The 13,251-nt window shown below is 46.9% G+C and overlaps 1 protein-coding gene across 2 annotated transcripts; it reads left to right on the top strand.

Moving 5' to 3' along the window:
* Window positions 1–712: 712 nt before the first annotated feature.
* On the top strand, window positions 713–10,835 carry HMOX2 (heme oxygenase 2). 2 transcript variants are annotated; one of them, XM_018568014.1, is made up of 6 exons: window positions 713–895; window positions 2,656–2,775; window positions 5,480–5,597; window positions 7,468–7,959; window positions 8,834–8,954; window positions 10,432–10,835. In XM_018568014.1, the coding sequence occupies exons 2-6, from the start codon at window positions 2,684–2,686 to the stop codon at window positions 10,557–10,559; spliced, it is 951 nt and encodes a 316-aa protein (XP_018423516.1). In that variant the 5' UTR covers window positions 713–895; window positions 2,656–2,683; the 3' UTR covers window positions 10,560–10,835. The 2 variants fall into 2 exon arrangements, with proteins under 2 accessions (XP_018423516.1, XP_018423517.1); XM_018568015.1 differs by having other exon boundaries at window positions 864–867; window positions 2,662–2,775.
* Window positions 10,836–13,251: the final 2,416 nt, after the last annotated feature.

Raw genomic sequence — 13,251 nt, 5'->3', positions numbered from 1 at the left:
CAATGATAGTGCGCTGCTCAGCCATCAGTCAACCAATGACACTGCGTGGCTCAGCTACCAGTCAACCAATAATGGTGTGCTCAGCAACCTGCCAACCAATGATGCTGTACAGCTCATCCACCGGTCAACCAATGATAGTGTGTAGCTCAGACACCAGTCAACCAATGATGGTGTGCAGCTCGTCCACCAGTTAGCCAATGGCACTGTGCGGCTCAAACACCAGCCAGCCAATGACACTGTGTGGCTCAGACACCAGTCAGCCAATGATACTGTGCGGTTCAGACACCAGTCAACTAATGATGGTGTGCAGCTCAGACGCCACTCAACCAATGACTGCTAATATTACTTCAGTACCATGAAAGACAATTATTGGCCATAGCAGAAATGTAAAAATGGCTCTTCCCTACAGGTCACGTGGCTAAAGAGAACCTGTCATGAAGGGATCCTGTGAGCTGCCATTACTGATTTGTTGGACAAGGCTTCGTACCAGGAGCTTAGTACAGCTCAGTAATGGCAGCTCCCCTACATTCCGTCATGACAGGTTCACTTAAAATGAAATGACAGGTTCTCTTCTATTCTGCATCTTCCTGCAACCTCATATGGCCTTTTTAGCGCCCCATTTGCGCAGTGCTAGCGCAAAAACAGGATACGCCCCCTGCGTTCCGCCCTGCACGGGACACATACAAGCAAAGCTTTATTAAAAAAAACATAAATAAGAGCAGTGACAGCTGCTCTGACTCCGCCTCCTCGCGGCGGCCTGTTGCTATGGTATCGAGTGTTTCCGGTGTGCGGCCTGTTCCTGCGTCACCCGGGAGCTGGTTTCTGAGCTGAGAAGAGCGGAGAGAAGGCAGACGAAGGGAATATCCGGTGAGGAGAGGAACCTGCACTGCTCTCTCTACTGATGTTGGGTTTTTGTATGTGTGTTAGCTGCTGTCTTCCAACCGGGGGAACTACAACTCTCAGCATACCCGGTCATTTGAAGAACTCCTATTTGCAGCTGTATGGGATACATAACATTTGCTGGGGTTTGTGGTGCTTCGGCCAGCCTGGCACTGGTGGCCCCTGAGCTCTTCATGTATGCTGGGAGTTGTGATCCCTCAGCTTTCTACAGTATGTATGCTGGGAGCTGAGGGACCACAAGCCCGGCCGGACGGCTGAGGTACCGCAGCTGCGCGCCTGGCCGGACGGCTGAGGGACCGCAGAGACCGGCAAATTGTTTTCACAGGAACAGGAAATGATGAAAAATCCAAATGGTTACAGTTGTCACAGAAACAGGAAGTGATAGGCATTCCAAATTGTTACAGTTGTCATGTGATCAGGAAGTGATGAAAAATACAAACTGTTAGTTACTGTGCAGATCATCCCAGCTCAATGAACATAGTGTGACCAAGCCCTTAAGTCCCAGTCACACTGGGCCGCAGCGTTTTCCCGTGCAGTGTAGTGTGCGCTATGTGCAGTAGGGGGCGGTGCTTTGCACTGTTTCAGCGCATCACACTGTTTTACATTATTTTAATAACTTTATTGAAGCATCACAAAATGACATTTGATTAAAGTAACGTACCGCAGCCGAATTGCATCGTGCTGACCGATGACTTTCGGTGCACTGTGCAAAAAATGGAGCGCGTTCTCCCGCAGCCCACCAAGTCATCATTGCAGTGTGAACAGGGCACCTTGTCTTCTCTGTGCCCCGGGCAGTGAATGAGGTCACTGCAGTGGTGTAAATGACCCCCTCGTCTCATTCTGCATAGTCATGCATGTGTGTTATTGATGCACTGCAATGCTGTTTTTGTGTTGACCAATGACAAGCCACATCTGCTGTCACATTGGTTGTTGTCTTCCTTGTGTTTGCTTCCTGCTTGCTCTGTGTTGATCTTGAGTCATGTCCACAACACATGGGCATGAACAGGCCCCATAAAAAGTAATAACATTCCTCTTGCCATGCAGCAGATGGCACAGGGGTGACCCTGGAAGTCGTTCTACTTGCAGTATGTGTAATCTATTTGTAAATCTTGTACTTTTATACATAGCTAGTGTCTTTTGTTGTGTCATTGTCATTGCATTGTCATTGATCACACTTGTCCTCTGTGAGTCCCTGGCGTCTCCTGCTCCCGTGTCATGATCCCCATCTCTTTGATCTGGGCTTACAGGACAGGTTGACTATTCACTTAGTATAATTAGCAGAGTCTCTATTTCTCCTGGTTCAGACGAAGCTTCATGAGCTGCAGACTGCCCGCCGCTGGCTTGGTTTATCAGCAGGTGCGCTCAGCTGTCGGTCACCTGCTTCCGTGCTTACGTGACAGAACCCGAGAGGCGTCTAGAACGGGCGGCTGTGGGTGAAAGGGAAAGAGAGCAATAATCCGGTGGACTCTCATACTGCAGTGCTGGTCATAGGATACAGTTGGCTTTGTCATTGTGTAGGGGAAGTGAGCGCAGAGGATTATGTGGTGGTGGGGGGTGGTCAGCAGCCGGGTTGAAGGGACAGAAGAAGCCAGGAATGTTAGGTCTTCTCTTCATTAGCACCAGGAGGCCGTATTGGATTACATTACTCCTGTGTTGTTTTGTCGCTCACATGTCCCGATAACTGCAGCAGGAGTGTCTTCCTTTGTGTCCTGTTGTCCGGTGTCTAGTGCTGGAGTGACATCCTTCTATTATTTCATACAGAACGGACTGTGGATCGAAGGCCATGGCTCCAGACAAGCTGGACGGAGAGCAGCCAGGAGAGAATGATGCTTATGGAGCTGCTGCAGGAGAAGAGGAAGAAGAACAAGAACTTAGGTGAGCCGCTGCATCCCGTGTCACAGTCCCTGTGTGTACTTGTGTCTGGACTGGTTACCTTGTCAGAAGATTATTGTTCACCGAGTACCTATATACATATACAGGTGTACAGGAAGCTGTGCTGTGCCAGGGAAACAGAGCATGGGGATGGTACAGAGCAGTGGTGGCGAACCTTGGCACTCCAGCTGTGCCAAAACTACAAATCCCAACATGCATCTGCCTCTGGGAGTTATGTCTGTGGCTGTCAGAGCCTTGCAATGCCTCATGGGACTTGTAGTTCCAAAACAGCTGGAGTGCCAAGGTTCGCACACACCTCTGGTATAGAGCTTCACCCAGGGCTGGACAAATCCCAGGAGCCGGGTATTATTCTTATTATACAGGATTTATAGACAACAGTTTGCACCGCGCTTTACAATATAGGGAAGACATTACAATCACAATACAATTCAAGACAAGATGGTAAGGGGGGCCCTGCCCGTGAGGGCTTACAGTCTAAAAGGGGAGGGGCAAGTGATACATGAGGAGGTAGCTGTGTGGGGATGAATTGTTTGAGAATGTGATGGTTGAGCGGTTAGGTTGAGGTGGGATAGGCTTCCCTGAAGAGATGAGTCTTAAGGGCATCGCCTTAAGACAGTCAGAGTGGGAGATAGATGGGCAAGTTGGGGTAAAGAGTTCCAGAGGATGGGAGAGACTCTAGAGAAGTCCTGGATGAGAGCATAGGAGGAGTTGACGAGGGAGCTAGAAAGCCAATGCTCCTTAAAAATGACCATTGGCACCTAACTTTAGAGGTTGCTGGCTCCTGGATTTGACAGACTAGCCCCTGAATATTATATCAATTCTGCCTTGTGCTTCCCTATGCAATGCAGAAGATTATGGTCGATCGAAGGGGCTGCACATGGCTTTATGAATACCGCTTTACCAAGGTAAAGCCTACATGTGATGCTGAGGCTTCATGAGTGACAGAACTGAATTCCCATGAATGGAAGGGACAGATCAGGGCTCGATAAGCTAGATGATGATGGGCATCCTCCAGCCAGGACATGAGGCGGGCTCTATGTGACTTGCCGCAGCTTCTAATGCACATTGTGAGGAGCTCGCAGTGTGCAGTGATATCAGAGGAAGTAATTTCAGTCCAGGAGAGGAGCCGGTACAACTGTGCAGGGCGGAAGGGAAGGCCGGAGGTCAGATTTAAAAAAAACATAAAATTCAGAACAAAAAACACAAATCTTTGGTCTCATCTCAGCGAATACGAATGCTGTGCTTTCCCAGATTTGTGTTCAGTGCTATTTAAATGTTTATTATTATTCATTTGCAAGCAGTCTTATAATCTGCAGCATCATTTATGAAGGAGAGTTTGTGGCCAGCATTTGTTTTATATTTTGGCTTTGATCATGTTGTTTGCTCGTGGTAAGAGAGACCAGGGTATATAATGAAAGCAAGTCAGAGCCTGCCCTGACAGTTCTGTGCTCTGACTTGCTTTTCACTAGCAGTTTGAGAGTTCTAAGTGGCATACGTCAAACCATTAACATTTATACAGGTGAGAAATCTGTATTTGTATCCCAGCTATTTATATAGAGGTACATAGAGCTATTCCTTGCAGCCCGGTCCCCAAAGGAGCTCTAATATCCCTACAACACGCAGGGTGCGTTCACACCAGTAGCTGCGCTACAACGCACAGTGCTGGTGTGCCGATCCCAGGCACAGTGCTGGTGTGCCGATCCCAGAGCATTACACTGTTTACTTTTTTTATTATTTTTAAGAACTTTATTAAAATTTCACTAGGGACATGTTCTTAAAGTACTGCATCACACCACGCTGTGCCCATAGAACTAAACTCAGGAGTTAAATCTTTAAAATACATTCAAGTGCCGTAACTATTAACAAAAATGTATCCTATTTGTCTATCACTCGGCTGTAGATCCTCCAATCATCTCTGCATTGGTGCCGACACTGTCCTTCCTTCTGGAGTGGGGCTACTTTTTTTCCCCATGGTCCCTGTGTGTGTTGTAAAGTAGTCACCGCTCCAGGCTTGCTCCCGGGATGGACTACAATCTCAATACAAATTAGTAAACTAAACATGAGATTGTAGTCCATCCTGAGAGTGAGCTTGGAGCGGTGGCTACTTTACAACACACACAGGGACCATGGGGAACAAATGTAGCCCCTCTCCAGAAGGAAGGACAGTGTCAGCACCAATTCAGAGATGATTGGAGGATCTACAGCCGAGTGATACACATATAAGATACACTGTTGTTAATAGTTACGTCACTTGAATGTATTTTTAAGATTTAACTCCTGAGTTTAGTTCTTTGGGCACAGCGTGGTGTGATGCAGTCCTTTTTTTTGTTTTTGTTTTTTATATAGTGCACATCACCCCAATGCAGAGGTGTGAACTGAGCCCATTTGTAACAAGGCACATTATTATTATTATGATTATACAGAATTTTTTATAGCGCCAACAGTTTGCGCAGCGCTTTACAATATAAGGAAGACATTACAATACAATTCAAGACGAGATGGTAAGGAGGGCTTTCAATCTAAAAACATTGTTTTGTCTAGCGTTGAGGCTACAATGCATCTGGTGTGACTCGAGCTTTACAAGCCCATTGGGTAAAATTGAAGGGGTTTCCATTTAAACTACCAGCTTGTTTCCATGTTCTGTGGATGAGATGCGTTACTGAACATTCTTGTTTCTCCCACCCAGACCCACAGACCTGTCTGAGCTTCTGAAGGAGGGCACAAAGGAATCTCACAGCAAGGCTGAAAATACCAAGTTTGTGAAGGACTTTCTGAAGGGACGCATCAAGAGGGAACTGTTTAAGGTTGGTGCTTGCAGTATGACAGTCCTATAATGCTGTGCTGTGACATTTGTACACAACTCTTCCTTTCCTATTGTATTTGTGTTTTCAGTTCTACTTTAAAAAACAAATCCACAGTCTTCTGTAGGTCAGTTATAGACATTGGAAGGATTAACTTCATTTCATTTCTGTTCTGTGGATGCTGGCACATGCATTGCAGTCACTTGCTCCTTTCTGATCACTGCATGGGACAGTCTGCCTTCTACGATCACATGATCAGTCCCAGTGTTGTAATAAGAAATACAATGCTAGGAAAAGGAGACAGCCAATCACATGAGCGGGGAGTTGACTTTCAGGGGTGTTCTGTATATGGACAGTATGAAGGGCGCTTTTAAGCGAGGCATATACGCTTCAAATTTCGGCCAGTTCTTGATAAAGCGGGCCAAATTCGCTGCACGGGTTCCACCCAGCATCCCTTGATCAGCTGATCGAAGGATCCGGTTGGAAAATTCACGGCCGAGTGGAGCTGGCATCCATTCAGCGGCATTTAGTTGCCTTGGTTGCAGAGAAGCAAAATGTAATTGTGAAAGTTTTCTTTAAAGAACAGCTTCTCTTTTAGTGAAGTTGTGCTGTGATAGTGCCACCCCCCTGTTACCTGCACAGCCTTTGTAGAATGTCCCTGTATCCTGAGCCTTCTGCACATAGGTGAGCTCACTTCATTTATTCCGGTGCCTGAAGGTGTACTGCTCTGGATGGCTGGGGGTCTGCCATGAACACAGACCCGCCATAGTAATAATAGGTCTAAATATTCATTATAGGAATTATTTGGCCAAAGGTGCATATGCAATAGGAGCTGGGTGGCAGGACTTTTTTCTGCAAAGCCTGTGCGGCACTGGGCAATGCGATGAAGATCTAGGGGGCTGGGCTGCCACACAGTAGTGCGGTGAACATTTAAGGCCCCATTCACACTGAGCGACATGAAAATCGCGTGATTTTGAGCGACTTGTCGCGTAACTTTTTTCTATTGGGCTGTATGCAATATCGCTTGAAATCGCTTGAAAAAAGGGTCATGTAGGAGCGACAAGCTACCAGCGACGAGCTACAAGCGATATTGAGTGACGAGATGTGAACAGCTCCATTGAAATGGATTGGAGAAGCTACATAGAGCGATATCGCGTGGAAATATGAGCGATATCGCTGCAAAAATCGCTCAGTGTGAACGGGGCCTTAATTTAGAAAAAGGTCCCCAGGATCTTTGAGCCATAATGCCCTAGTATGCACAGCATGTTAACACATTATGGCAGTGTTATCTGCCAGAGCATATTCCCTCGCCAATGCTTCCATCTTCGTCCTGGTCTTTCAGCATCTGAGTCTTCAGCAGCTTGTTTGGCCGGCCCCCCATGACCTAACTCCCACAGATGTGCACGGGAGTTACTAAATCTCTGCCGGAATCCTGCCCAGCCTGGACCCTGAGATGCACATGTGCGGCTCAGTGTGTGGGACCACAATTGCTAACAGGCGGGAAGAAGCTTCTATGTCAGCAGAGACTTGCATAGTCTGTTATAAAAAGCTTGTCAGCAAATTATTTTTAAACAGGACTTCTCTTCCAGTTTAAAGGCATCAGGTAGGATCTGAGTGTTCATAGGTTGTAATTTAGGAATGGGCAACGCAGAGGTACACAAGCAGTATCTGGGATCTTTACAAAGTTCCTTTTCAATGTTTTGGGCTTTATGGGATAAAAACCAAAATGGTATCTTGACTTGTAGCCTTGTTTTATTGTAATTCTTATACTCTGCTTCTTGTCAAAACTGTCTTCGATTTCACGTACCTATGTACTCTTTGGATGGAATATTTTGGAAAACCAAGACCTAAAATGTATTTCTCTTATACACAGCTGGCCACCACTGCATTGTACTACACATACTCTGCTCTGGAGGAGGAACTAGACCGGAATAAGGACCACCCAGCCATCATCCCGCTATATTTTCCTCAGGAGCTGCACAGGACTGAGGCTCTGAAGGAAGATCTTCTTTATTTTTATGGAGAGGACTGGGAGGAGGCCATCCAGTGCTCGGAGGCCACCAGCTCCTATGTGGAGCGAATCCACCACCTGGGTCTTCACCAACCAGAGCTGCTGGTGGCTCACGCCTACACCCGTTACATGGGGGACCTGTCAGGTGGTCAGATTTTGAAGAAGGTGGCTCAGAGAGCCCTGCATCTCCCCAGCGATGGGGAGGGGGTCCAGTTCTACATGTTCGATAATGTCACTAACGCCCAGCAGTTCAAGCAGCTGTACAGGGCCCGAATGAACACACTGGACCTGGACGCTGAGGCCAAGGAGAGCATCGTGGAGGAGGCTAACCGCGCTTTCCGATTCAATATGGAAGTGAGTGTTGTACATCTAGCGCTGCAGACTTTTAAGGCCTGTGTTAAACATTCACAAAGTACAGCTAAAGGTTGCTTTAATGGCTTTGGAAATGATGCACGTAGCTTGCTGAAAGCCTTGCAAGTGCATTTATAAAGCTTTCTGTACACACCGATCTTAAACAAACTGAAGTCCATGTGTACATGGCCAAAGGGAATCTGTCAGTTTAAGGAAGTGACCATGTAGTGTCATCTATTATTTTGCCCATAGTTCTGCTGCCCATCTTCATTTCCTGTCTGAATGATTTCCATAATTAATCAATCCCCTCTTCTCCTGCTTTCTCTGCCATTAATAGTTTGTGTTCCTGAGCATTCTTTGAAAACACATCTCCAGCATCCCTTTAGATATGCATGCTCAAGCAACATATCAGCAGAGTGCACAGCTTAAGTGCTCAGCACCCAGCAGGGAGGAGCAGGCATGCCTAAAGGGATGACGGAGATGTGCTCTTTTTCATATTGCGCTCTTGAAAGAAAAGACAGGGTACTGTGACATTTCCAGGAGCCAGACAGCCCCTTCCACCAAACTTGAGCAGACAGACCCAGTGATGGTATATCAGAAGAGGTATTTTTTGAAAATGAAATGCTTTGATTGAAACATTTTGATTGCATGTTTATTGGTGGTGGGTGGTAGACAATGGAAGGTGTTATACGTATACATTACACTTCAGATTTAAACTAAATCAAAAGGAGAAGTAAAAGACACCAATTCTTCTTTGACTGTCTCACTGGACTCTATCTTCTGCTCTGCTTCCCCTTCTAGAGTTGGAGGTTTGAGTTTCGGGACACACTTTTATCAGTCTTCTACTCCTGACTTTACTGTTCTTTCCATTCTGCAGGTGTTTGATGAGCTGGATAAAGTAGGAGCTTCGATTCCCGACGAGCCTCAGGGTGCTGGTCTCCCATTACATGATGGGAAGGGAGATCTCCGCAAGTGCCCCTATTATGCTGCTAAGGAAGGTGAGCTTTTTGAAAATATTAATTTAATATCTCTATATGTAGAGCAACGTATCACTGCTTACACCTCTACAGATATGTCACCACCATGCTAGTGCACTCCTCAGTATCGAAGTGAAGTACAGCTCACATCTAGTATGGGCCTCACATCCACCACTCGGTGCACAGATGAGCCTTCCTTCCAAATGTATAGATGGCACACGATAAGAAATGGCCCAAAAATCCTCCAAAATAATTCTATTAGTCCGCAATCATAGATGCACCCTTCAACTGCTGATGCGTTTCTGCCTTAAATGTCTTAAGCTGGCCATACACTGTAATATTTTTTGTTCAACCTGCGGGCTGAACAAAAAATATAACAGATTCCATCATCAACACTTATGAGCATTGATCGAGGAATCTCACGCTGATTGCATTGTATTCTGATTACCGCTGTCAGAATACATGAACAGAGCCAGCAGGTCGGTGCATGCCGGCTCTGTTTAAAGATTCTCCGACCGGCTCCTTCAATCAGCGTATCGAGGGATGCCGGCTGAAAGGATGCCAACAGCCACCTTGGCCAACTTTAGTCTTCTCTAAGGCTAGGTTCACACCAGATGCAGTGCGTTGCGGCCCGATTCTGGCCAGGGTGCATTGCATCGCATTGCGGCCTGCTCACTTTTTTGTGAGGCAGGAGGGGGCGTGGCGGGCCAGCATTTTGATCGCACCTCAGGCACAACGTGCCTTGCGATCTCATTGCGGCTGGAGGGCGTGGCTACGGTGCCATTCACTTCAATGGCCGGCCGCAATGCGATGCAGTGCGTTCTGGCCAGAATCAGGCCAGAATGCACTGCATCTGGTGTGAACGAACCCTAAGACTAAAGGTGCCCATACACTGGTCAAATTTCGACCGGTTTTTAATGTATGGGCCGAAAATTCGCACAGTGTGTGGAGCTGTCGGCTCCCTTTCAGCCGGCATTCCTCGATCAGCTGATCGAAGGAGCCCGGCTGTAAAATTTTCGATCGCCAATGAGCTGCCCGCTCTGATGGGGTATTCAGACAGGTGCCGGCAGCACCTGTTAGAATACAATGTAAACAGCATTCCTTAATTGACACGCTGTTTGTGTTGATGGAGGAATCAGGTCAATTTTTTTTTCAATCAGCCCGCACGTTGAACAAAAAAAATTGATAGGTGTATGGCCAGCCTAAGAAGGTTTAAGGCAGGGACGCATCAGCGGTTGCTGGGTGTATCCGTGATGGTGGACTACATGAATTTGTTGGAGGATTTTTGAGTGACGGGACCATTTCTTGTTCTGTGCTCCTCAGTATGACTATATGGCCAAGTCCTAGAGTGACACAAGGAGAAGAGAAAGTTTAAAAACTGCCAGTCGTTTGATTCGCAGTGCTTTGTCAAATTTAAATAAAATCCATTTAGGGTTTAGATTTACTACAATTCTATTGCCTTGCTGCTTACACCTTTTGTCTTTGTCTCCCTCTGCAGCAGCCAGCGGAGCTTCAGGCTGTCCATTTCACTCTGCACTGGCCCTCGCAAGTCGCCCTGAAGTCAAAGCTGTTTTAGCTGCCTTTGCTGCCGCCATCGCGGCTGCTATCGCTTGGTACTTGATGTGATGCCAGCCATATGCCACTAGGGTATGCGTTAACATTCTGGGCATCTTACAAACCCAGGACATTATGTCTGTTTGGCAACTGAAGTGGCTGGATGACACTGATATGGACTGTGTTGTCCAGCCCTATGGCTAACATTTCCGTAATCCTCTACTTCCCCTAAGGAGCATGCATCCAGCAGAGCTGGGTGCAGCCTCATATCCTGCCTGCCATTTCACTAAGCACACACTGCTGCCACCAGGCCTGCGTCCTGCTTATTTGCTAGATTGCTACAAGCAAAGGGCTTTGAGTATATAATAGTAAAAATATCCCTTTCATGCCAGAAAGGGAAAATATTTCCAGCAGTCCAGGACTGTTACTTTAGTCTAAAAAATGGCTACCAAGCACACAGGAGCTTTTGTATAAAGGTCTGGTCTTTCCAAAACTGATATTTCAGTTATGCTGGTGGCTTGAATCACACCTGGACCTCTGAATCCTTTCAGGTAGGGATACACCGATACTAGTATCGGTGCCGATGCCGAGTATTTGGGCGAGTACTCGTACTTGCCCAAATGCTCCGGTGCCTAGCCTAATACTTCCGGTATCAAGAAGCCGGGAAGTGAGTCATTACATGCTGCCCGGCTTCCTGATTGGTCGGGCAGCTTTCTGATTGGCCGGAAGCTGGCTTCATGCTCCCTCGTCACCTAATAACGAGAGAGCATGGAGCCAATCAGGAAGCAGGGCGCCGCGTCATTACATGGCGCCCGACTTCCTGATTGGCCAGAAAGCAGGCTCCATGCTTTCTCGTCACCTAGTGACCAGAAGCATGGAGACGGCTTCCTTCCTAATTGGGAAGCCGGGTGGCGAGTCTTTACACGGCTTCCCGGCTAATCAGGGGGTGAGTCATTACACGCCGCCTGGCTTCCTTAATGGGACTCTCGGTATCGGCGAGTACCGAAAAAAAAATGTCAAAATATCAGTACTCTATACCAAAAAAACGGTATGATGCATCCCTACTTTCAGGGATCATCAGCAAGAGATCTCTGGTGGAGTTCACAGTTTTGTCCACCACCTTCATGAAGCAAAATAAGGCTGTGGCCAGTATACAGCAGAGTGAGCAAGTCCCACTCAATGTGGCTGCAGTAGGTGGACAGAGATAGGAACTCGGACACAGAGATCTCATCACTGGAGTTCCCAAAAGACATGAACCACCAGTGACCAATTCTAGCCAGCTAAATCTGAAATATCAGATGGTAGCAGATTGATCCTTTAATAAAAAGGTCTAAAGAGCAATGGTGAGCAGCTCTTGACAGCAACCAATCATATTTTAGCTCTGCTGAATAAAAGCAGAATTCGGATTGGGTTACTGTACCTTGCACCATGCTGTTCAATGCTTTTATTCAATATAAATAGAAGAGGTTCTCCAGGAAAGAGAGACACTTCCACTGCTTAAAGGATAGGTGCACTTTAAGAAAAAGTGCACTAGTGCTTTTTGCCCTGACCTACCTAACCTACCCTTCTTCACAGATGAAGACTTATCTCGATCCGATGGCCACGGCCTCCTGATTTTGTTTAAATCCAGTGCCACAAGTCTCACTGTCCTGACTGCACCTGAGCATTAGTGCCCCATACACTTCTATGGGGTCTGTGTACCAAGGCCAAAGACAAAAGAAGATGCTCCCATAGGTGTATAGGAGGGTGTATTAGGCAGGTGTGGCCAGGACAGAGACTTGCAACACTGAATGTAAACAAATGGTAGGGCTGCAGGTGTCAGATGGAGGTAAGTCTACATCTGCGGAGGGGTAGGACGGGTTAGGTTAGGGCAAAAAGTAGTTTAAAGGTTAAATTCCCTTTCATAGAACTCTTATCCCATCCGTCATCCTCTGGCAAGAAATGCACCTTTGCCGTTTATCCCCATAGACTTCTATGGGACCATCTCCCAAGTGTCAGCCCTATAGAAGCCTGTGGGGATTGTCAACAAAGATAAGATTTCAACTGCAGGGTGACAACATTGCCACACTATATTTTGGGAGGGGGAGGGATGGGTAGTGGGGTAGCAATTATGTGAAAGTGCATCTATCCCTTAAAAAGGGTGTGATCTGAGTTCCCGGATCTGCACACCTGCTGTGCTTATTATGAGGGGCTCCCAGCATCCTGTTGGGTTTTTATTAGGGATGCACCGATGGCATTTTTAAGGTATTATTTTATTTATCTTTTTGTACTCGCCGATACTGAGTACCGATACCAGAATTCCCATTAAGGAAGCCGGGCGGTGTGTAAGGACTTGGTGCCCAGCTTCCCGATTAGTCGTGAAGCTGTCTCCATTCTCCCTCGTCACCAGGTGATGAGGAAGCACGGAGTCAGCTTTCTGGCCAATCAGGAAGCCGGGGGGGTAGGTAATTACTCGCTGCCTGGCTTCCTGATACCAGAAGTTCCGGTATCGGGATAGGCATCAGGAGCATTTGGCCGTGTAAGAGTACTTACCCAAATACTCGGTATCCGATACTAGTATCGCTATCGGCGCATCCCTAGGTTTTTATATATTTTGTCTTCTGCAAAACAAAACCGGAGGAGCTGCACCACACAAAGATCATCAGGAATACTCAAAACGTCCAGGTGGACAGAAGCAGATTTGGGAATTATAACCTGGAGATCTCCCTATTAAAGTTGGCAAGACCTAATAAGAATCCAGGGACTGACTCAGTCCACTAGGCTA

This window comes from Nanorana parkeri, unplaced genomic scaffold (assembly GCF_000935625.1).
Source record: "Nanorana parkeri isolate BGI_ZX_2015 unplaced genomic scaffold, ASM93562v1 scaffold1127, whole genome shotgun sequence".
NCBI lineage: Eukaryota > Metazoa > Chordata > Amphibia > Anura > Dicroglossidae > Nanorana > Nanorana parkeri.
This window is presented reverse-complemented; position numbering and strand designations above follow the sequence as displayed.